Source organism: Ictidomys tridecemlineatus, assembly GCF_052094955.1.
Source record: "Ictidomys tridecemlineatus isolate mIctTri1 chromosome 12 unlocalized genomic scaffold, mIctTri1.hap1 SUPER_12_unloc_8, whole genome shotgun sequence".
Lineage (NCBI taxonomy): Eukaryota > Metazoa > Chordata > Mammalia > Rodentia > Sciuridae > Ictidomys > Ictidomys tridecemlineatus.
Genome location: NW_027520966.1, coordinates 464,151 through 487,259, shown reverse-complemented (window position 1 = coordinate 487,259; position 23,109 = coordinate 464,151). Strand labels below are relative to the sequence as shown.

Here is a 23,109-nt window from a genome sequence, read left to right as displayed (position 1 = left end):
AGACTTCCTGATGAATTACAAAGCAAAACCAAGAGGCTGAAACATGTGGGTTGTGGGGCCATCTGTTAGTCCTAAACACAGAAGCAGGGGTTGTCGTTTTGGTCATGTTCAAGTCTAAATTCCAGCCATAAAGCAGTGTAGAATACAGGATGGATATCAGTGTGCCAGAGAACAGCGCCACTGTTCAGGAAACTGACATGTGCAGAGGGGCAGGGAGAGACGGTTGAGGATGTGAGCAGCAAGTAAGTTTACCTTCTTGTCTGTGACATAGCAAGTTGTATTGTGAGTCCCCAGTCCCCAGAGTTAGAGGACACATTCTTTAAAGAGTGTTCGTAGAAAATGTCCATAGATTAATCACACATTGGGTAATAAAGAGAAGCTTTATAAACTTTATAAACCTTTGTAAATTCAAATAAAACCTCTTCTAATGGTGATGTGATGAAATTTGAAGTCACAAACAAAACTAGAAAAAGAAAAGGCTCCTATTGCTTGGAAATTCAAAAACAAAACAAAGACAAACAGAACAAAACATTCTGTCTTAATTCTTGGTTCAAAGAAGAAATGCAATTCAAAAGTGCGTAAAATCTAGAAAACAATTGTATTGAAAGCAGTCCTCATCAGAGCCAGTGGAAACATCTAAATTCATGGTTTAAATATTTATACCATGGGACAAGAAATCATGAATATACATGGACTAACCTCCAGCTGCAGAAGTCAGAGATGCAGTAAAAGAAAACCCCAGTAAGACAAAAGTTAGGAATCTAATGGTCAAAGCAGTGGTTAACAGCAGAGCAAGAAGTAGTAGAAATAATAAGAGTCCAGGTGCCTGTTACTTGAAATGAAGCCAATAAAATAGATGAATTATTCACAACTCGAGTAAAATGTAATAGCATCACCACCCAAAATAAGAAGCAGGACTAATTATGTTCAAGCTTCTGGCTGGGGAAGGCTTAGAAAGCTTCCGGTGCTGAGGACTCTATGTGGCCAGGTGGGGCCCCCACACCCTACACAGAATATTCCCAGCTTGCACCCATGGCTTAGACCTCTCTGCATATGTCAAACCTCTATAGTAAGGTAAGTGACAAGTAAAAAATAACCCTAAAAAGAATATGGTTTCTACATGACTTCTGTGCAAAGAATTATGAACCATATTGCAAGTCCTTTTAAATAAACACAAACATCTGGAATAGATAATATTTTCCTAGAAAGTTTCTCATCAATTCTGAACCCAGAAAAGAAAATTCTAAACAGGCCACTTATTAAAGAGCAAAGTTGGCACGAAATAGCTCCGGTTGTCTTGCTGCCCTCTCCCAACAAAGAGAAATGGAAGATGCATCAGGCGGAGCCAGTTTCAGGGAAACTTCTACCAGATTCTCAGGATAGGCACCTGCAAGGTATATGGACGGCCCGAGTATAGAGGAAGGGGGAGGGCTCTTTGGTAGTGAGCAACTGTGTCGGTAACAACTGTGGTTTGCACAAGGCCTTGCACAAGTGCACACCTCACAGAGGAGACATGTTAGTGCATGTTAGTGTCAGCATGCTAGGAGTGAATGTCATTGGCAAGTTGAAATACATTGTCTTGGTCCATCGGTAGCTGCTATCACAGAACACCAGAGGACAATAATTTATAATAAACAGTTATTTCTGCCACCTACGTTTCTGGAGGCTGAGAAGTCCAAGGTCAAGGGACCACATCTGGCAAGGATGAGAAGGGTAAGGGCACCTGAGAGCTGCACTGAGGAGTGGCCAGACTTTGTTAGCAGACAGCCTCTGAGCTGCAGCTGCGGCACAGTTTCGGGCTCCTTCTAGGCTGCTCCTTGGAATCCTGGGGCCTCCTTAGCTAGCCCATGTCTGGGTGGAGAGAGGAGGTTAGCTCTGAGTGCATGTCCTCTGGCTCCTGAGGTCCCTGGCCAGTGGCTGGCCATTGACAGTACCCATTCTCAAGCCTGAAATTACTGGGACTCCTCATATCCACCACTCCCTAACCCTCCCACCCTGATGTGTCCAAGTGTTATTACAGTTCACTTTCCTCCTGGAGGAGGCCTTCAGCTTCTGTATTCTATAGAGGAATCTGAAGTAGCAAAAGAAAGAAAATACTGTGACTGTTCATTCAAAGCAGTGGCAAATTTAGAATATGTTCTTTCCAGTTACTGTGTCCCTTTTTGCCCCAGAGATTTTGGTGTCTCTCCACATTATTCCCAGAATGACTGTGACTCCATGGCTAATCTGCAGACAGAAGTGTTAAGGAAGGGAAAGGGTGATTTTTGCAAGAGGTAGCATGCTGGTGGCCTTGCAGATTCAGGCTGCTGGGATTCCCAGGAAAACAGCCCCCCGTCCTATGTTCCCTAGCAGGAGGAGGGGATTGGGTCTGGGGAACCTTTGAATGGTGCTTTTGGGACCTCTGGGGCCAGGCAAGGTTCTAGGCTCTGTGCTGTCTGTAGGCCTGCAGAGCCCCCTGCACCTGCTGACCCTTGGCCCTGTGTTTTCTCGCAGCTGGAGATGGAGCTGAAGATGCTGAAGTCCCAGCTGGGCTCTGCTGAGTCGAGCTTCCCGTTCTGCAGAGAGGAGGTGGACACACTCAGGTACGCTGTGCTGGGGCTGGGGCTGCTGGCAGTGGGAGTCTACTAGAACCCCTTCCTCCACTGCCTCCTGGATGGCATTTTGTTCCTCAATCACATTCCATCCGCTTGGGTTCCTCTGCAGGGACACTCATCTCCACTGGGCTGGACCTTTTCCAGTATCCTTTTCTTGGCCAGCACTGGCAGACAGCTGGGCCTTGCAGCCTCCCCCATGTTCAGGAGCTCGCAGACACTCTTGTCGGGCATCTGGTAGGACCTGCCTTTGCTGCCAGCAAGGTAAAGCAACAGGCCCATCTTCTTGGCTTGTGCAACTCTAGAGGCAGCAAGGAATTTATGAGCAGTGGAATACTGGGAGGTGCAGATGAGGAGAACTGCTTACAGAAGCAGTAGCCCGACCAGATGTGCTTTCTGTTGTCAGCTGGGCACCTTTGTCCATTATTCAGGACGCGCTCACTTGCCCTGAGCTACTGTTTTCCTAGATGCGCTTCCTGCACCTCCGCCATCCAGCACCTCTCACTTCTCTGTAAGCAGAGACCGCGGGCTGAGATTGTTCCCAGATCTTATTTCCTTTCTCCCCAAGACATGTCAGGGTCCTAAAGGAGATCCAGATGTGTGGGTGGGGTGCTGAGCAGCCCCTCCTGACTGTCCCCTGATGCACACTTCAGCCCTACCATTCAGTTTCTAGTCGAAGTGGCAAGTTTCCAGTTCTGGCATCTCTCATGGGAGACAGCAACTGTGGATGCAGAGTGAGTGTGGCTGAGTGGCCGTGCCTGGGGAGCCTCCCTTCTGCCCTAAGTGTATGCCATGGACCAAGTGTCTGGCATCCAGGGCTTCTCACCCAGGGAGCTGTTTCTGGTGAGTGAAATGAGAACAGACCTGGGAACCAGGACAGCCCCAGTGAATACCAGGTGGCCCTTGGTGAGGCCACTGGTGCTGGAGTTTTAATGGCCCTCCCTGGGTTGTGCAGCCAAGGCCCAGCAGACTGGAACAAACCCTGGTACCCAGGGCTAAAGTGGCCTCAGCTGTTTCTCCCCTGTGGGTTCCGTTTTCTCGTGGGTAGTGTATGGATGACCCCAGCTTTGCAGGGTTGTTGAGTAAAAGCAAGAAAATATGTGCGCTGCCTCTGGTCCAACCAGGCCCAGAAGTGTTGAGCCAAAAACAGTTATGGTCCCTTCCAGGTTTGAGGTTTCCTCCCTCATTTCTGAAGCATTTCTAATATATGGACGGAGGCCTTATAAATAGCACTTTGGAGACCTGCCAGATCCCAGGCTGTTTGTTTTGCGCTCGTTCCCTCATTCACTCGGTAGACACCGCGTGTGCGCCGTGGGCACCGTCAGGGCTCAGCACTGAGGATGATGGAGTGGTGAGCAAGACGCACACTCTCCGTCTTCATCAGTTTTGTGGTTTAATGGGGACTTGGGGGGACATTATTCACAGGCAATCCTGGCTCTGTAATTATGGATGGAGAGGAATGTGGTGGTGCTGTGAGAGCAGGTGTCTGGGGGCAGGGGGCTCCCCTGGGAAAAACGTTTGTGTGTGGCCATGGGTTAACCATAGGATGGCAGGGGAGCTGGAGGCCAGGCCTGGGCCCCAGTGAGGGTTTGGTCTTTATTCTCTGAACAATGGGAAGCCATTATGTGTTTGAAAGTAGAAGAGCAACATGATTGAATTTGCAGCAGCCAGCACCACTGGCCTCCAGGGTGGGCAGCTCTCCCCAGCTGAGTGCCAGGCAGCATCTGCTGTGGGACACCCTTCCAAGCTGAAGTGACTGTTCCCAGCCAGAGGAGGGCCGAGCATATCTCCTATACATATACCCCTCAGCTCATGGAGCAGCCCTATCTGTGGTGAAGAGCTCATAACACAGAGGTGTGAGTGGTGGTGGTGGTGTGTGTGTGTGGGGGGGTGTTCAATGCAAGAGGCTTTTGAATGAGACTGGGAGGCCCCAAAAGATGGCTAGCAGCTTAGGAGTGCATGCCGCCAAGGGCCACAAAGGCAGGAGAGCTCAGCTGGTGTCTGCCATGAGAGGAACAAGGGCCAGGAGCTGGCCGTGGAGGAGGCATCCAGAGAATGCTGGGCTGATGGAGGCCCCAGGTCAGCTCTCATGGAGGAGGCACCAAGTGCTCAGGAATCAGCATAGTTGGCCCCTCACCTGACAGAGTCCTTAATGCCATGCAAGACAGGTATGTCCTGTGGTTGTCCCCCCCCCTTCCACCCCGTGTCCCTGGGAATCCTGTTATCAGGTGATGCAGTGAAGGGATTGGATTTGGGTGTTGGCAGGTGCGCCTCAGGGTGTTAGCCAAGGGGGCAGAGGACAGTCTGCCCCAAGGGCCTGAGGCTGTCAACATGGGCCAGCACTGTGTTACTCAGCTCTCCTGTCACAGACTGGCATCCTGTCTTCTGCCAGGACTCTGGCTGCCCACAGCTCTCATGCTGCGGCTGACAGGAGCATGGCCAGGCGTGGGTGGGGCTTGTGTGGGCTGGAACGCTTTGGGTTTATTTTTTAAACTTCAAGAAAGAGCTTTATTGTTGACATCTTTTGCTCAACGATCAAAGCTTCTTGTCCCCATTGTCTCACTTGGAAAACGCAGCTGTGGAAAGAAGCAGCTTCGTGGCTGGCCGCTGGGAGCTGGTCGGCATGTGTCGAGAGGCTTTGGTGGAGTTTTGCACCACAGTTCTGCAGCAGCACTTCTGACTTCCAGCCAAGGAGCAGCTGAGGGTGGAGATGGCTGTCACACAGGTACCTGCATCTGGGTGGCTGCTCCACACTTGGGTCATGTGTGACAGGCAACCCCAGGTGAGCAGGGGCTCTGCGTAGTGCACTCAGCCAGGGAGACAGTGTAAAACCAGGACTCACAGAGCCCAGGTGGCTCCTCTGGCTTCTCAGGGACAGATTCCTGTGCAGGTGGGGGAGTCCTGCTTGGCCACGGTGCTGACCCGCCTCTCCTTCCACAGACCTGTCTCTCTCTTAAGGTCTGTTCCTTCTACTGGGTGGGCTAGCACCTCTGGCGCTCCCTGCCTCTGCCCAACCCTGCAATGGCACCCCCTGTACCTTCTCACTTTCCTCCCACGACCCCAGCCATCCAGGCTCAGGGCAGGCACATGGGTTGTGCCTCAAGTGTCCCATAGCATCACAGGTAGGCTTGGTGTTCTTGAGATAGCCATATTTGTAGCTCACTTTTGTCCTGAACGAGGAGCATATTGTTGTAGTGAGTTTTCTTCAGACAACATCAGGCAGCCCTCTGGCTGGGAAGTAGTGACAGAGGGGCTGGGGCCAGCTGAACGAGCAGTGTCTCTAGACACCAGAAGCATCTGCCCCAGCTCCCCTGGGGGAGACACCAGTGCTGTCAAGGCCAGAGGGCTCGTCATTGTTTCCCTGCAGCCGCAGAAGAGAGGGGAGACTTAGATGACCCCCTTTGAACAAGGGTCTGTTTCTCCTTTTGATTCTCACTTCTGAGGTTGAAGTGCTTTTCCTTCAGTCCTCTGAAAGTTTCTGAGGAGTGGTTTTTGAAGTGGTTGGTTCAGAGAAAGACAGTGGACACGAGGGCCCTGCTGCTGTCAGCCAGCCTTTCCCCGTGACCACAGTCGGCCAGCTGGTCACAGGAGAGCTGGTGGGGGAACGAGGGGGACAGCACTGCCAACCTGGGTACTGGGAGTTCATATGTGTGTGCATTCACCTAGGTTACATTTGCTACACACAAGAGAGTAGACATACTTACTTGTTTTGTGTAAGTGACACACATCCCTCACACCACATCATCTCAGCACAGAAAACGGAAGTGTCAGTACAGATTTAAGTAGCAACAGCTGAGGCCCTTTCAAGTGGAACAAATCTGGATTCGTTATTTTCTGCTGTCAAATAGCAGCTCTGGCAAATCCTAAATGTTGTCTGTGGATTTAGCAACTGGGTAGACTTTCAGTGATTCCAGAGGCTCGTGTGTCTGTGCCAATGCCTGTTAGTCACACTCCGGAGCCTCTCCGTCACGGCCACGCTTACTGCCTGCCAGGTCCCACGGATGTGCTGGCTAGGCCCCAGTCCACGTGGGCAACCCCAGGCTTTGGGGGCTGAGGGAGCCCTGCCTGCTGGTGCTGGAGATGTCGGAGGATAGTGTGGTACTCTGCAGTACCCACTGGTACCCTGGAGCCCTGGCTGCACATTTAGGAGTGAGGTTGCAAGCACCTGGCTAGAAACCTGGGATTTGTCCCCGTGGCTTTGCTAGGAGATCCCAGCTGGGGTCTTTCACTTGGTGCCCTCAGAATTATTATTCTTTGGTTTCTTCTCAGCCTGGCATATCTTTGGAGACTTGGGCCTGGCAGATATCAGCCTGTTACCAGCTCCTGGGAGCTGGGTGGGGGATGGTGCTGGAAGCTCAGCATCATGGTGGAACTTTAATGTCCCATTGACCTGGGGGATGGGGTCATCCTGCTGTACCTTAGCAGAGGACTTATCCCCAAGCCCAGAATCACTGTTCTTTGAAGAGGAGGGGCCTGTGGTACTCGGCAAAGATGTGGCATCACTGGCGTGAGGTGAAGTTAGGATGAGGGGTGCCAGTTTTCAAGAATCTTCAACATCCAGTTCAGTTCCTCGGCAGTCCCCTTTCTTCCCAGGTCCAACTCACACCTGCAGACCTAGACACACACAGCCAGCTGGTGGAGGATGCCTTGCAAGATGGAGGAAGGCAGTCCAGTGGGGACCTCAGGACTGGGGACAGTGAGGTGGTAGTCCCCTGAGTTCCCAGAATACCAGCTGTATGTCCTGGACATGGAACCCTCAAAAGGTTGAATGCACAACCAGCCATAGACATAGACCAAAGTCTCCAAAGACGTTCACTCCCCCAGCCACAGGGGTGCCACCTGATAGCGGGTAACCTTGAATATGCCTTTCTGACTTTGGCTGATGCCAGGGAAAGAATTGTTCTCCACCCCACTGCCCCACAGAGCCCCTGCCCAGTGAGTCTACTTCCTACCCCAGCCTTCACAAGTGCCCCTGCCTGGCAGTGTAGCAGGGCTGAGTAGGTGGGCAGGCTGTGTCCCTGACTAGGATTGTCCTACCTTGGTTGAGTCAGGCTGACCAGGTAGCTGAGCTTCTATCCCCATCTGGCACTGGAGAGACAAAGGTGAAGGGGCTCCTTACTGCCCTCATGAACCATGTCTGATGCTAGCAGGCATCTCTGCCATTAGGATGGGAGGCCTTTTTTCTGCAGGCATCCCACTTTGTCAGGTTGGTATCAGCAGGGCCCATGGCAGCCCTGCACCTGCCCTGTCGTGTGTATACACACCATTCAACAGAACTTCAAAACACAGGAAGCAGAAGCAGATAGAACTGAGGAGAGAAACAGACACTCAAGCATTTACAGAGAACACCCATGCACTGCTGTCCACAGTTGGTGGGGGGCCAACAGAAAAGCAGCAAAGATCTGGAACTGAATGTCACTGTCAGCTAACAGGTATGGTCAGTGTTTGCAGAGCACTATCCATTCTCTCTTAAAGTCCACTTGGCACATTTACCACAGTGGATTTTATCTTGGGTCACAGAACAAACCTTAGCAAAATTAAAGGAATCATATTCATGTACAGTATGTTCTCTGGCTACATTGAGCTCAAAGTAGAGGTCAATAACAGAAAAACAACAGAAAAATCTCCAAACAATCAGAAATGACACAAAATCTCCAAATGTGCTTCTGAATCCTCCACATGTCAAAGAGGAATTCTCAAGAGAAATATACACAACTGAGTGATAATGAAAATACAAAACTTTGTCAGATACAGTGAAACCAGCACTGAGAAGGAAACTTTCAGAGACATTCACATTAGAGAAGAAAAGAAGACTCTTATTTATGTGCTAATTGTGAGAACCTGAGGGAAGAGCAGAAGCAGCTTAGAATAGGCAGAAAGAAATAATGAAGAGCAGAAAGAAATGAAATTGATAAAAAAAAATAGAACGGAGAAAAAATCACTGAACAAAATGCCATTTAAAAAAAAATCCATAAAATTGATAAACTGCTAGCAAAACTGACAAGTATTAAGAAGCCACAAGACACACATCATCGGTATCAGGGCTGAAGCAGGGGCTGCTGCTGTGGATCCTGTAGTGTCACAGGGCACGGCAGACGGCTTCATGCTCAGAGACTCATTCACTTGGAAGCAAGAGATCAGTTCTTCAAAAACCTTCAACTACCAAATATGAAGTATGCCAAATATATATACCAAAATATGAAATACATACCAAAAGATATGTACCAAATATATACCAAAAGATGAATAGATTATCTGAATAGTTCTAGGACATTAAAAACCTGAAGCCATTATTAAAATGCTCCCAAGAAAGGTCTCTGCAGGCCCCAGTGGTTTCCCTGGGGAATTCCACTGAACAGCTAGAGAGCTTTTGGTGGCAGGTCACTCAGCCTCGTCCAGGAGACAGAAGAGGAGATGGCCAGGGTGGGGAGGAGTGCCCATGTCTACTAGAGACAGCCGGGTGAGCCTGTTGGCATCTTGCTGGGGGGCAGGAGCCTGAGAGCCCGTGACCTGCAAAAGTCAGGAAGGCAGTGGCAGCTCTGCTAGCTAGCTCTGATGCCCCACTGAGGTGGACACCATCCAGGGAACTGAGTGAAGAGGGCAGCAACCTCCTTGTATTAATCTGCAAGTGCCTATGAATCATAAATATTCCTAAAATGCTGCCTTAAATGAAGGCCTTCACCCCTTCTCCAGCTCCAACCCCCTTCTTCCTGCTTTTAGACATCACCCCCCCACCCCAGGGGACACTTCCTAAGGCTTGGTGGCATAAAGCCTCTGAGCTCATCCTCTCCTGGTCAGGGACTCAGCTTTTTGGGGTCACTGCCACTCACTGTCTGCTGTCTGACTTCTAAGGCTTTGTGATGTTGTCTCTGTTATTTTCTTGTCTTCAGCAGTAGGCCTGAGGAAAATGAGAAAGCCTTTACTTTTGATTTTGCAGCATTTTGAGGGAGTGCGCGTTAATGAACCCGTTCAAGTCACTGTCGTAAAGCTCAAGGCTTTGTTTTTCCATTTCTGTATATATTTGAAAAGTGAAGCAGATGATTGAAGGCTGTTTCTCCTCCTTATGTTACAAATTAGCACCTTCTCTGCTTTCTCAGACCTTTTGTGTTGCCATATAGTTTGCTCCACTGTGTGGTCCATTAACCCCTTCTGAGCTTCAGTGACTTCGTGCTCTCAGCTATTCAGGAACCATGGCATCTTCATGGGCAAACTGCTGGCATGTTGGACTTAGGTGCTCTGTCCCTAGAGCCTATCTTTATTTGACTACGGGAGTCTGGTTGCTTCCAGGATTCTGATCATTCTGTTTCTGAAAATGGTGACAACTACTCACTTTAGTAGTAGCTGTCAGTAGCAAAATTGTAATAAGTTGCCTGCTGCCGCTTATTTGGTGCACACCGTGGGCCACATCCCACATGTGCATTCTTGCCTTCTTACACCATCCCAGGACAGTTTCTAAGAAAGATGCTCACTTCATGGAGGCCTGGGTTCCATACAGTGGAGTACATCCATTTTCAAGCGTGGTTTAACCAGCAGTATTGAGAGTTGGGTGGTGGCAATTGTCTGTGAAAGAGCAGGTCTTAAGACACATATCATCTTCTGAACTCTAAAACAATGAGAAAAGCAGCTGGGTGTGATGGTGCACACCTGTAATCCCAGTGACTTAGGAGGCCGAGGCAGGAGGATTGCAAGTTTGAGGCCCTGTCTTAAAAAGAGCTAGGGATGTAGCTCAGTAGTAAAGCACCCCAGGGTTCATCACCAGTACCAAATAAAGAAAGAATGAAAAAAGCCAAATTCAGTCTACCTTTTCCTATCACTACATGCATCCATTTCTGCAGAACATCAGTGATCACTCTCCTCCCAACTCCACCCACACCATGGTCACGCTCTGAGAGGTGTGTACAAGATTATGTGATCACTACACAGTAGGTTTTAGGACATGTCCTAGGATCATCTTAATTTTTTTCAATCGTTATGTAGTAAAGTTACTGTTTTTTAGTGGTGAATTTTAATCACCCCATAATCAGAGAACAAAATAATTTCATCACCTCCCAAGCCCTTGCTCTCCCTTTTGCTCATTCCTTGTGTCTCTTGCTCCGCCCACCACTGCTCTGCTCCCCAGCCCTGCTGTCCTGGGAGACAAATCCTCTGCTGTCACCTCTTGAGGCTTGCGACGTCCACACAGCATCACAGCATCACGTACTTGAGCGTCCTGATTGCCAGTGTGCACAAGTCCACCCTTCTTGATCACTGTGACTTTGCAGGAAGCTTTGGGATCAGATGGCACGAATCTTCAGATTTACTGCTCTTTTCTGGATTGTTTTGCTGCTTCTGACATCTCAATAAGTTTTCCTATCCCTGAACACTAGTGTCTTAAATTTATTTGGGTTTTCTTTTAGCAGTGTTTGTAGTTTTTAGGGTCTGATCTAATATCACATTGGATAAATTAATTCCTGAGTATTTTGTTCTTTTTGATGCCATTGTAAATGGAATTTTCTTAATTTCCTTTTCAGATTGTTCATGGCTAGTGTATGGAAATACAAGTGATTTTTTTTTTTTTATTTTGCATGTTGACTTTGGATCTTGCAGCTTTGCCAAATTCTTTGATTAACCGGGTTTTCTTCTTTCTTTCTTTCTTTTTTTTTTTTTTTTTTTGCAGATTATGTGTGGTGTTTGTATGGCATCTGTGAATACAACAGTTTACATTCTCTTGTGTGCTGGATGCCTTTTATTTCTTCATCTTGCCTAATTGCTCCGGCTGTGTTGAATAGAAGTAATAGAAATGGGCCGTTTTGCCTTATTCCTGATCTTAGGGGAAAGCTTGCAGTCTTTCGATGTTGGGATTGATGTCAGCTATGAGGTTTTGGAAAAAAATGCCCTTTATCATGTTGAGGAAGCCCCTCTGTTCCTGTTTGTTTTGTGTGTTTCTTGTGAAGGGGAGATGGATTTAGTCAAGTGCTTTTTCTGCCTCCACTTAGAGGAGACTTTTATTCTATTAATGTTGGGTGTTACACTGGCTGGTTTCCAGATATTGAGACAGCTGTGCACACCTGGTAGCACCCCTTCCAGTTTGCTGAGTTGGGGTTAAGGATTTCATGCCTGTATTCATCAAGGTTGTTGATCTCAGTTTTCTTTAGCTAATCTTTGACTTCAGTGTGAGCATAATGCTGTTCTCAGACCAAATCAGGCAGGGTTCCCTCCTCATGAGCTTTCTGGAAGAGTTTGGGAAGTATGAGTGTTAATTCTTTGGATGTTTGGTAGAACTCAACAGTGAGGCAATCTGGTCCTCTTTTGATTACTGATATAATCTCTGTATTTTTTATGGATTTGTTGATATTTTCTATTTCTTCTTGTGTCAGTTTTGGTAGTTTATATTTCTTGGACTTCATTTGTGTCTCAGTTATCACATTTGTTTTTATATGTGTTTATGTATTCTCTTATAATCCTTTTGATTTCAGTGAAACCAGTAGTAATGTCCCCTCCCTCATTTCTGAATTTCATAATTTGAATCTTCTCTCTTTTTTATTAGTCAATCTGGGAAAGATTTGCCAATTTATTGACCTTTTCAAATCATCAGCTATTGGGTCTATGTGTTTCTCTATTGCATTTCTGTCCTCGGTCTTGCTCATCTCCGCTCTGATCATTATTGTTTTTTTCTTTCTGCTGGATTTGAGCTAATTTGCTCTTCTTTTTTCTAGTTTCTTAAAGCCATACTGTTAGATTATTGACTTGAGAGCTTCCTTTTTTAATTTAGGATTTATAGCTGTAAGTTTCCTTCTTGGTTTTGGTCTCCAGGTATTTTCTAATTTCCCTTGTGAGTTCATCTTCAACCCATTGTTGTTTAAGAGTGTTGTTTAATATCCACCTATTTATGAGCTTTTTATTTTCCTTCTGTGATTGATTTCTAATTTCATTGCAGTAATTCCATTACATTAACAAGTTTAACTTAAGACTTGTTTCAAGGTTTTATATGTGATCTATTCTGTAGAATATTCCACATGCTCTTAAGAAGAATGGCTATTCTGTTGTTAGGTGTATGTCTTTATGATCTAAGTGATTTATAGTGTTGTTCGTCTCCTTTTCCCCACCTTTTTTTTCATTAAGGATTGGAACCAGAGGTCCTTTACCACCTGAGCCACATGCTCAGTCCTGATTGTTTATTTATTTAGTGGAACTGGGGATTGAACCCAGGGCCTCTTGTATGTGAAGCACTTGCTCTACCACTGAACTACATCCTTGGACTTACTTTTCATTTTTTATTTAGAGACAGGGTCTCATTAAATTGCCCAGGTTGGCCTTAAACTTGTGATCCTCCTGCCTCAGTCTCCCAAGTTGCTGGGATTGCAGTCATGTACCACTGGACCAGGCTAGTTCCTTTTCTTTCTTACTGATCTTTCTGACTGATCTGGATATCTTTCATTCCTTTTTATTCCTAAACAATATTGCAGGATTTTTTTTCTTTTTGTGTGTGTGTGTATATATGTGTGTGGTAAGAACAATTAAAATTTGTCCTTTCAGCAGTCTTTATGTGTGTTTGATACATTTGTTGTTCTTGGCTGTGGTCACCATGGTGTAGAGTAGGTCCCTGAGCTTCCCACGCCTGTGTATCCTTTGATCAGCACCTCCCGTTCATCCCCCAGCCCCTGGTAACCACAGTTCTAGTTCCAGGGCCTGCTGCCCTGGGTTCAGATTTTTTTTTTTTTTTTGTACCAGATTGAACCAATTCATCTGTTGAAGGACACGTGGGTTGGTTCCATAGTTTAGTTATTGTGAACTGAGCTGCTATAAACATTGACGTGGCTGTGTCACTGTAGTATGTTGATTTTACATCCTTTAGATATATACCAAGGAGTGGGAGAGCTGGGTCAAATAGTGGTTCCATTTCTGGTTTTTTGAGGAATCTCTATACTGCTTTCCAGTGCAGTTGCCCCAATTTAGTTCTTTCCATTTCTCAACATGAATAGTCCTGTAGTAAATATGGTTGTGCAGATATCTCTATGGCATACTCATGTCCTTTATTTTGTGCATGGATCCAGTAGTGGGATTTCTGGATCATATGGTAATTCTATTTTTAATTTTTTGAGGAATTTCCATACCTTTGTTCATAATGGCTATACTCATTTATATTCCCACCAACAGTGAATACGGGTTCCCTTTCCTCCTCATCTTTACCAGCAGTTGTTATCTTTTGTCCTTTTGAAAATAGCCATTCCAGCAGGTGTGAGATGATGCTTCTATGAGGTTTTGATTTGCATTTCTCTGATGATTGCTGACAATTGATAATGAGCATTTTCTCATAAACCTGTTGGCCATTCATATGTCTTATTTTGCAGTCTGCAATAGAAACCTTTTTCATTTCTGATATCATGACTTTGTGTCTTTTTTCTTTTTCAGCCTTGTTGGGACTTTACAATTGGATTGGTCTATTTAAAGTACTAGTTTTCAGATTCTTTAATTTTTTTTCCTCTATTGTTTTTCCATTTTCAATTTCATTGATATTTGTTTTATAGTATAGTTTTCCTTCAGCTTGCTTTAGGTTTATTTTTTCCCCCTTTAACTTCCTAAGGTAGGTGCTTGTTTTCTTCCTCCTTTTTGTTTTTGACAGTACTAGGGGTTGTACCCAAATCTTCGCACATGCTGGACAAGTGCTCTACCATTGAGCTACTTCCCAAGCCCTTTTTATTATTTCTTATTTTGAGATAGGGTCTTCCTAAGTTGCTGATGCTGGCCTCAAATTTGCCATCCTCCTGCCTTGGTCTCCAATCCCCCTGGAAATCAGGGTACCTGGTGCAGGTGGTACTTGTGGTCTCCTGTGCAGGGTGCCAAGGCTTTGGGGCCGTGGGGCAGGGAGCATGTTGTTTGGAATCCTTATGTACAGCAGCCGTGTCTCCTGCATGGGTGGATACAGATTTCCTATGTCACAGTCCAGTATGTCACAGTCTACTCTGTAGTTTGCTGCTCTTATCCCCCTCTTTTGTCTCCTGAGCTGTTCTTCCTTACATTGATACCTTGAGGGACCCAGGCTCCTAATGCCCAGCTGCAGGAGCTGCCCCTTCCTTGCAGGCCTGGGTCTTCTTATTGCAGAGGGTGCTTGGAAAGCACAGTGGGGTACCAGGTGTGGGTGCATACAGGCCTTCTCAGCCTGCCCACACCGCTGGTGTCCACACAACATAGACAGTTCTGTCCTTGTGCTGGGTCAGTTTCTCTTTGCTTGGGTCTGCGTGTACCGCATGCAGCTGGCCGTCTCAGAATCCCATCTTGGCACTCATGCTCAGCGTATATTATTTGTTTCCTCTGTGTTGCCTGAGTCTGCTCACACCTCCTGCTTTCTGCTCGGTTATTTGGGCCACTTTTGGCGTTCCATCTAAATTTCACTGCGATGCCCTGGACTCTTTTCTCTGTTTAACTTTTGTGCTTACTCTGGGGCTCCAGGGAATGCACTGTGCCTCCTGGGTCAACTCTTTCCCATTGCAGTAAACCACAGAAGCTGCACCTCCTCATCAGTACTTCACCCTCATCCTTCAGCGCTCCACACTTAAGCCTGCATTGAAAAACCTCAGCTCTTGATGGCATCTGTCTTGTTTCTAGTCTTAACTCAGTAGGAGACAGCTTATTATATGTAACAGGTGGCCAGGGTCCACAAGGAGGAGGCCAGCTGGGCAGCACAATGAGCTTTTGAACAAATGTGCATAAGCGTGCAGTTCTGTATCGCTTAGTGACTGAATGTGTTCTGAAAACTGTGTCGTTAGCTCTCTTATCAAGAAGTGAACATCAGGCTGCGTTTATATGAACTGGAAGGCTGTGACATCACAAGGCAATGTGATCTTACAGGACCATCCCAGTGGCTCTATGGCATGTGACTATACTTGTTATGCGTTATTGCTTTTTTGCTCCCTCTCTCTCTGCGAGGTAATAGTTTGCCTGAAAAGGTAGGTTGCAACAGAAAGCACACCCTTTTCAAATGAGCAAACAAATTTGTCTTATGTGGGTCTGCCCTCTGACAGCTCGCTGGGATGGAGTGTGGCCAGCCATTCTATTCAGATATGTCTGTAGCTTCCAGTGTGGCTTAATGACATTTAGCCCTCAAGGCCTTCTGCCTATGCAGCTTCAGAATGCACACTATCCAATTTTAGCATGTCATCCTGAGGGGTCCTTCTCAGCTTCTCCTAAAGTGAGAAGTGCCTCCCTGCAGAAGATCCTTCTTGGAATGGCCCCAGAGGCTGTTTGTGCCACATGCCCATAGAGTCATCATGGGAAACCCTGCGGTACAGCAGCCAGAGTGTCAACCTGAGGCCATCTGCCAGGCCTTCTTCACCAGCCTAGTGATCAGGCCTGCCACATAACCTCACAAGTCTCAGTTTCCCTTTTTAAGCTGGGGAGTGACAGCAATGACCAAATAATGTATGTACTTCACATACGTGAATCTGTAGGTAACTGTCACCTGTGGCACATAGCACATCTCACCCTGCATGTTGTTTCCAGCAAGTCAGGGCTGCCTTGGGCTGCAGCCAGAGTCATCTGTGCTTAGGGCACTAGAGTGAGCAAGGATACCCCCTGACTCCTCGGAAGGGCATTTGGTGGGGTCCATCAGATGAGAGAGGTGCACACCCTCTGACTAATGGCTCTGCTTCTAAAAGCACATCCTGGGTTGGATGCTGTGCTGAGTTTTCACACACATGCACACCATGTGGGCCATCACCACACCTGGGACAGGGAACCCCCAAACATTTCCTCTTGCTGGGTTGTAATCCCTCCCCTCCTCTTTCTCTTTCATACTCCCTGACACCTACTGATCAGTTTTCGGTCTCTGTAGATTGATTGACATTGTATAAGGTTCTAGCAGAATGAAACCACATGACGTGTTCTTTTCTGTCTGGCTTCTTTCACTCAGCATGTTTACTTTGCATTAGGACCACACGCACAGACAGTGATTGTTTTTGCTGCTGAGTAGTCTTCTGTTGCGTAGATATACAATTTGTTTATACATTCCTCTGTCGATGGACATTAGATTTCTCCCAGTTTTTGCCTACGCCTCTAAAACAGCTTTATATTACAAATAAAGTCCTTGTACAGAAATACTTTCTTTTCTCTAGTGCAAATATCTAATTGTGCAATGACTATGATTATGTGTTTGACCTGGGAAACTGCCTGCCTCTCGTCCACAGCGGTGTAACCTGTCTCCTTCACACTGGCACTGGGTGGTCCAGTTGCTCTTCACCAGCATCTGGTGTGGTAGGTCTTACTTTCAGTCCTTCCGACAGGTGTGTAGCAGTGTCTCATTGTGGCTTTAACGTCCATTTCCCTAATGACTAATGATGTTGGACACCTTTTCATGGTTTATCTATACATCTTCTTGGTAAAGTGTGTGTGTTCAAATCTTCTATTTCATTCTTGATTACTTGTTTTCTTATTGAGTTAGAGTTCTTTATATATTTTGGGTAGAAGTTCTTTGTAAAATACTTATTTTGCTTTTCAAAGAGTTTTTGTTTTTGATGAGGTCCAGTTTTTTCGGTTGTTTTTGCATTTGTTTGTTTTTGTGCTTTGTTTTGTTTTTGGTACTGGGGATTGAACCCAGGATTGCTTTACCACTGAGGTGCATCCCCAGCCCTTTTTATTTTTTGAGATAAGGTCTTGCTAAGTTGCGGAGGGTCTCACTAGGTTGCTGAGGCTGGCCTCAAACTTGAGATCCTCCTGCCTCAGCTTCCCCAGTCACTGGGATTACAGGTGTGTGTCACCATGCATCACTCAGTTTTGTCTTGTTTTGATTTGTATTTTATTTATAAAAATCTACAGAATTTTTCTTCTGTATTAGCAATTTTCAAATTGTTGGTTTTACATATAGGTTTGTTTGTTTACATAAAAAATTTTTTAATATTGTACATGATATGTATGGATTTCAGTTTTTATTTTTCCCTTTAGGAAAACACATTTGTTTCAAATGAAAAGACCATTTTTTTCTACATTGGATTGCCTTCATCTATTTATCAAAAATAGGTTTTGGTGGCTCTGTGGTACAGCATATGCCTAGCATACATGAGGCCATGGGTTTAATTCCTAGTGCTGAAAAACAAAACACAAAAAAAATAGATTGTGTGTGTGTGTGTGTGTACATGTATTTGTCTCAGGTCAGTGCCACACTATTTTGATGACTTAACTTTAATGTAACTCATTGAAATTAGATAGTCCTCTGCTTTCATTTTATTTTTGTTTGATTAATCTAAGTTCATTACATTTCTATAGGAATTTTAGAATCAGCTTGTTGATTTGTACAAAGAAACCTGTGAGATTTTGATTGGCATTGATGTGATTCTGTAGATGAATGTCAGAAGAAGTATACTACTAACCACGATGGTTTTCCCAATTCTAAGCAGGGTCTTTCTCTCCAATTCATAGGTGATCGTAGACTCTTGGTAGCACTTGCAGGTGTCAGTGTACATCTTCCATGGCCTGGTCATATTCTCTCTTAGTTTTCATGGATTTGGATGCTGTGTAAGTCATATTTTTCAGATAGCTCTCTGGTACTAGTTTCTGGGGAATTTGAATACAGTCAGAACATACTAGAGCTACTCAATTCCTCCTAAACATATTGAGCCTTTTTTTATGGTTTAGTATGTAATCTAACTTGGAAAATTTTTAGAGAACATTTGATAAGAATGTGTATTCTGCTGTTACAGATGAGAAGGTGTAAATTTTATGAAAGTCAGACTGTTGATAATGTTTTCAAGTGTCTGTTCCCTGATTTGGCTAGTTATGTAGTGACCCTGACTAAGGACGTGTTGATTTCTCCCACTGCCCTGTTGGTTTTGCTCATTTCTTGTGAAGTTGTTTTGTTTGTACTTATGTGCTCCAGATCATATACCCTCTCCTCTCCTTCAGGGATCTTTTCACTTCTGGGAAGCAGCCTACTTGGCAGTAGGTTATACTCTGAAGTGCATTGTCTGCTTGAAGCAGCCTGTTCACTTTCACTTCTTGGTTTCCTAGTGACAGCATTATTTCTTTTTGTGTTTCATATTTTAAGTGTGTTGTAGTCAAAAGTCTATAACTGGTGATACCTTTTAATCCAATTTCATGGTCTCTGCCTTTTAGTTGGGGTGGTAGGCGCATTTACATTTAGTACAATTACTGAAATGAGTAGGTTCCATCTTGCCATCTTTTCTTTTTCTTTCTCACTCTTTGTCCCATCTCTTCTTTGTTCCTGTTTTTCTTCCCTTAAAAAAAAAATTCAGTGATTCAAAAAAATTTTTTTCACTGTTACTTCAGAGTTATTTCAGAGTTTTAGTGTACATCTCTGACATGGTGCTGTCCAGGTATACAGCATCCAAGTGATGCTGTATACCTTCACATATTGCATAACCACCACACTGCTGTCATCTTCTCCTTGATGTATGCTACTGTTGTACATTTTACTTCTATTGTCTTAAACTCAGTATGTTTTTGTTAATGATTTAATTTTTTTTAAAGCTATGAAAACCCCCAATATCTGCCCTGTATCCACTGCTCCTCACTCCTGTGCTTGGATCCTTGTTTTCGTCCACTACCTCCTCCTGCCTGCCCAAGGGCTGCCCTTATCATTTCTTGGAGAGCAGTTTTGCTAGCAAAGAATTCCTCTGTCTTTATATGTTTGAAAATCAACAGTCCTTCTGCATCCCAGTTTCCAACCTCTGCGATCTGTAACAGTTTTTCTATACCACAGTCTCCAAACTCTGGTCTCTGTCACGTTTCTTCTGCACCCCAATTTCCAACCTCTAGTTTCTGTAACAGTGTTTCTGCACCTCAGTCTCCAAACTCTGCTCTCTGTAGCAGGCCTTCTGCACGCCAGTCTTCAAAATCTGCTCTTTCCAAGGATCCTTCTGCACCCCAGTCTCCAATCTCTGATCTCTGCAACAGTCTTTATGCACCACAGTCTCCAACCTCTGCTCTCTCTAACAGTTTTTTTGCACCCCAGTCTCCAAACTCTGCTCTCTGTGAGCGGTGAGGGGAGCGGGGGCAGGGAAAGGAGCCGTCACCATCTGCCACCTGCTGAACCAGGGACACTGGCTGCCCAGGAGACCAAGCGGACCCGCCGTCTCCAGTGAGCAGAACACCCGGGGGATGGGCATCCCCACGTGGCACAGGACTCCCATAGAGGGAGCGGCTGTGCTCCCGTGTGCCACTCACTGTGAAGCCTGTCACCTTTGTGGCTGAGGGCTCCGTGGGAGGCAGCGAGCTCGCAGCAGGTAGCGTGGCTGCTGCAGGGTAGGTTCCCTGAGCGTGTGGCTATGTGCTTGCTGCCCAGGCTCCCAGGGTGGCCATCATGATGCCATTTTGGAAGCGAGGAGGAGGAAAGGGCCGGGGAGGCCGAGGGCAAGCTCCAGGTGGCTCAGGGCTGTGCCTAGAGATGCTCCACAGGCCTCTTGGGTGACTCTGGGCGGGGAGAACCCAGGTGGGGCCGCTGAGAAGGGTCAGCGCTTCTTGCTAGCACTGCACCAGCTCCCCGGGGTGCTGGGGTCCAGAATCCACCAGACAGACTCGCTGGAAGGGAGGAGATGACAAACCCACCAGGAATCAGACCAGAGGCGGTGTGCGGAGAGCTTCCCGAGCCCTCTGCTCACGGCCCGTACATCCCGCAGTGTCACCCAGTGCGGGGCTCCTGACTTCTCCAGACCAACGACACTCCAGGTCTTCCGATCTTCCCGTAGGCCAAGCTCTCCTCAAGCGAGCGCACTCGACCCTGACGGCAACCTGGGGGGCTCTTTGGCTGTCCCCAGAGCAGGCCCTGAGTGGCCTATCCCAGAGCACTTGCTTATTTGAGAGGGTAGGAGGAAGATGGAGGGGAACAGAGCATTTGGAAGGGACATAGCAAGCCAGTCCCCACTGTGGTGTCCAGAGCTTAACCCCACAGGGGGCCCATGGGAAATGGAGCCAAATGCTGATAAGGTGGTGTACTATGATGGCCAAGAAGACGTGGTGGTGGTGAAGGTGGTGGTGGTGGGAGTGATGGTAGTAATGATGGTGGTAATGGTGATAGTGGTGATTATGGTGGTGATGGTGATGGTAGTGGTGGTGGTGGTGATGATGGTGATGGTGATGATGCTGATGAATGTGGTGGAGATGATGATGGGGTTGTGGTGAACATGGTGATGGTGATGGTGATGACGGTGATGGTGGTGGTGGTGGTGGTGTTGTTGATGGTGGTGGTGGTGGTAATGTTGGTGGTGATGGTGGTGGTGGTGATGGTGGTGGTGATGGTGGTGGTGGTGGTAGTGGTGATGGTGGTGATGGTGATGACGGTGATGGTAATGGTGATGGTGGTGGTGATGGTGATGACGGTGATGGTGATGGTGATGATGGTGGTGGTGGTGGTGGTGAATGTGGTGGTGATGATGGTGATGAATGTGGTGGAGATGATGATGGGGTTGTGGTGAACATGGTGATGGTGGTGATGGTGATGGTGATGATGATGGTGGTGGTGGTGGTGATGGTGGTGGTGATGATGGTGATGGTGATGGTGGTGATGATGGTGATGGTGATGACGGTGATGGTGATGGTGATGATGGTGGTGGTGGTGGTGAATGTGGTGGTGATGATGGTGATGAATGTGGTGGAGATGATGATGGGGTTGTGGTGAACATGGTGATGGTGATGATGGTGGTGGTGGTGGTGTTGATGATGGTGGTGGTGGTGGAGGTGGTGGTGGTGGTAATGTTGGTGGTGGTGGTGGTGGTGGAGGTGGTGGTGGTGGTGGAGGTGGTGGTGGTGGTAATGTTGGTGGTGGTGGTGGTGGTGGAGGTGGTGGTGGTGGTGCAGGTGGTGGTGGTGGTAATGTTGGTGGTGGTGGTGGTGGTGGTGGAGGTGGTGGTGGTGGTAATGTTGGTGGTGGTGGTGGTGGTGGAGGTGGTGGTGGTGGTAATGTTGGTGGTGGTGGTGGTGGTGCAGGTGGTGGTGGTGGTAATGTTGTTGTTGTTGGTGGTGGTGGTGGTAATGTTGGTGGTGGTGGTAATGTTGTTGTTGTTGGTGGTGGTGGAGGTGGTGGTGGTGGTAGTGGTGGTGGTGGAGGTGGTGGTGGTGGTGGTGATGATGGTGGTGGTGGTGGTGTTGATGATGGTGGTGTTGGTGGAGGTGGTGGTGGTGGTAATGGTGGTGGTGGTGATGATGGTGGTGGTGATGATGGTGATGGTGATGATGGTGATAGTGATGGTGATGTTGATGATGGTGGTGGTGGTGGTGGTGGTAATGTTGGTGTTGGTGGTGGTGGTAATGGTGATGATGGTGATGGTGATAGTGATGATGGTGATGGTGGTGGTGATGGAGGTGGTGGTAATGGTGGTGGTGGTGGTACTAAAAATCTCTCTTGTACGAGTTAAAACATGTGGGTTTAGGTGGGACTGCTGACTCCACAGACTCAATGCTTGGCTATTGAAAGCCCAAACATGAGACTCTGTGAAACTCTTAAAGAACTGCCAATATGAGAAGACACAAATACATCCAAAGATCGGAGCAAATGTTGGTCTTGTGGATGTCCAGCCTCCCTTGATCTACCTGTGTGGGCTCTGGGCATGTCTGAAATGTGCTGGTTTTCCCAGAGGCCAGGGTCAGAGTGAGAGATGACGTGGTACCCCCAGGGGACAGGGCTTCCTGGACACAGGCCCTCTGCTCACCAGCACCTTGTGACCCTGAAACCCCTCTCCAGGGCCTTGGGGTGCCCTTTGAAGGGCCCCTGATGGAAATCTCTGCTGACACCCTATTTGCCATCTGCCTGAGGTTTCAAAGTGCCCGGGAGGGCAGTCCTCCCAGGCAGGCGTCCGTCTCCCTGGGTCTGAGTCAGTGGTCGCAGGACAGGCCAGCCAGCACTTGCTCACTGGTGGGAGCTGGGTCATGACCTGGGGCGTGAGCGAGTGTGCTGAGGACCAGGTCAATCCTGTGCTGCTCACCAGCCATGCAGCAACAAGGCCTGGCCACCTGGAGGCCAGGCCAGGCGGGGCCCAGTGTCCCCAGCCAGCCTCCGCTGCCAATGTGAAGCTACCAGTGTGCAGCCACCAGCCCTGGTCAGGGCCAAGCTCCCTGACCTGGGAGTCAAAGGGAAAAGTCTTCAGGGTCTCAGAGGAGATCAGCAGCAATTGCTTCAGGGAGTGCAGAGAAAAACGTCTGCGACTAATAAAGAGAAAACCAGCTGTGAGAGCCCCAGAGAGCGTTCAAGCTGCCCCCGTCTGTCTCCTGGGACCCGGGACAGTGCTGAGTCCAGGCCCATCAGCCAGGATGGTACTCCGAGGAGCAGAGGGACTTGAGACACTGGCCTGGGGGAGGGAAGTGAGGCTGAGGGAAGTGAGCTCTGGGTTTCTTGCAGGACAGGGGCATAGGCTTCCTGGACACAGGCCCTCTGCTCACCTGCACCTTGTGACCCGAAGCCCTTCTCCAGGAAGGCCTGCAGCAGAGTGACCGGCATTCTAGTGTGCCCAGTCCTCAGGGGACTTTAGGCTGTGGGACTTTCAGTTTCAAAGCTGGGGCAGTCACAGGGAAGCCCCAGGCTGCAGGACTTGGGCTA

The 23,109-nt window shown here is 47.4% G+C and overlaps 1 protein-coding gene across 20 annotated transcripts in view; it reads left to right on the top strand.

The window, feature by feature from the left end:
- The window catches only part of LOC144364729 (mitotic spindle assembly checkpoint protein MAD1-like), a 269,288-nt gene that overhangs the window by 218,974 nt on the left and 27,205 nt on the right, over positions 1 to 23,109 (top strand). For 9 of the 20 annotated variants that reach the window (XR_013432404.1, XR_013432402.1, XR_013432400.1 and 6 more), the window contains exon 15: positions 2,494 to 2,582. The exons of 1 other annotated variant lie outside the window; for it this stretch is intronic. Coding sequence is in view for 8 of the 19 variants with exons in the window: in XM_078035778.1 (XP_077891904.1) it covers positions 2,494 to 2,582 (89 nt within the window). In the remaining 11 variants the exon portion in view is untranslated. Of the gene's footprint in view, positions 1 to 2,493; positions 2,583 to 2,703; positions 2,856 to 5,132; positions 5,317 to 19,517; positions 19,693 to 23,109 lie in introns of those variants that run through there. 10 more of the 20 variants (XR_013432403.1, XR_013432401.1, XR_013432398.1 and 7 more) reach the window with 4 other exon arrangements.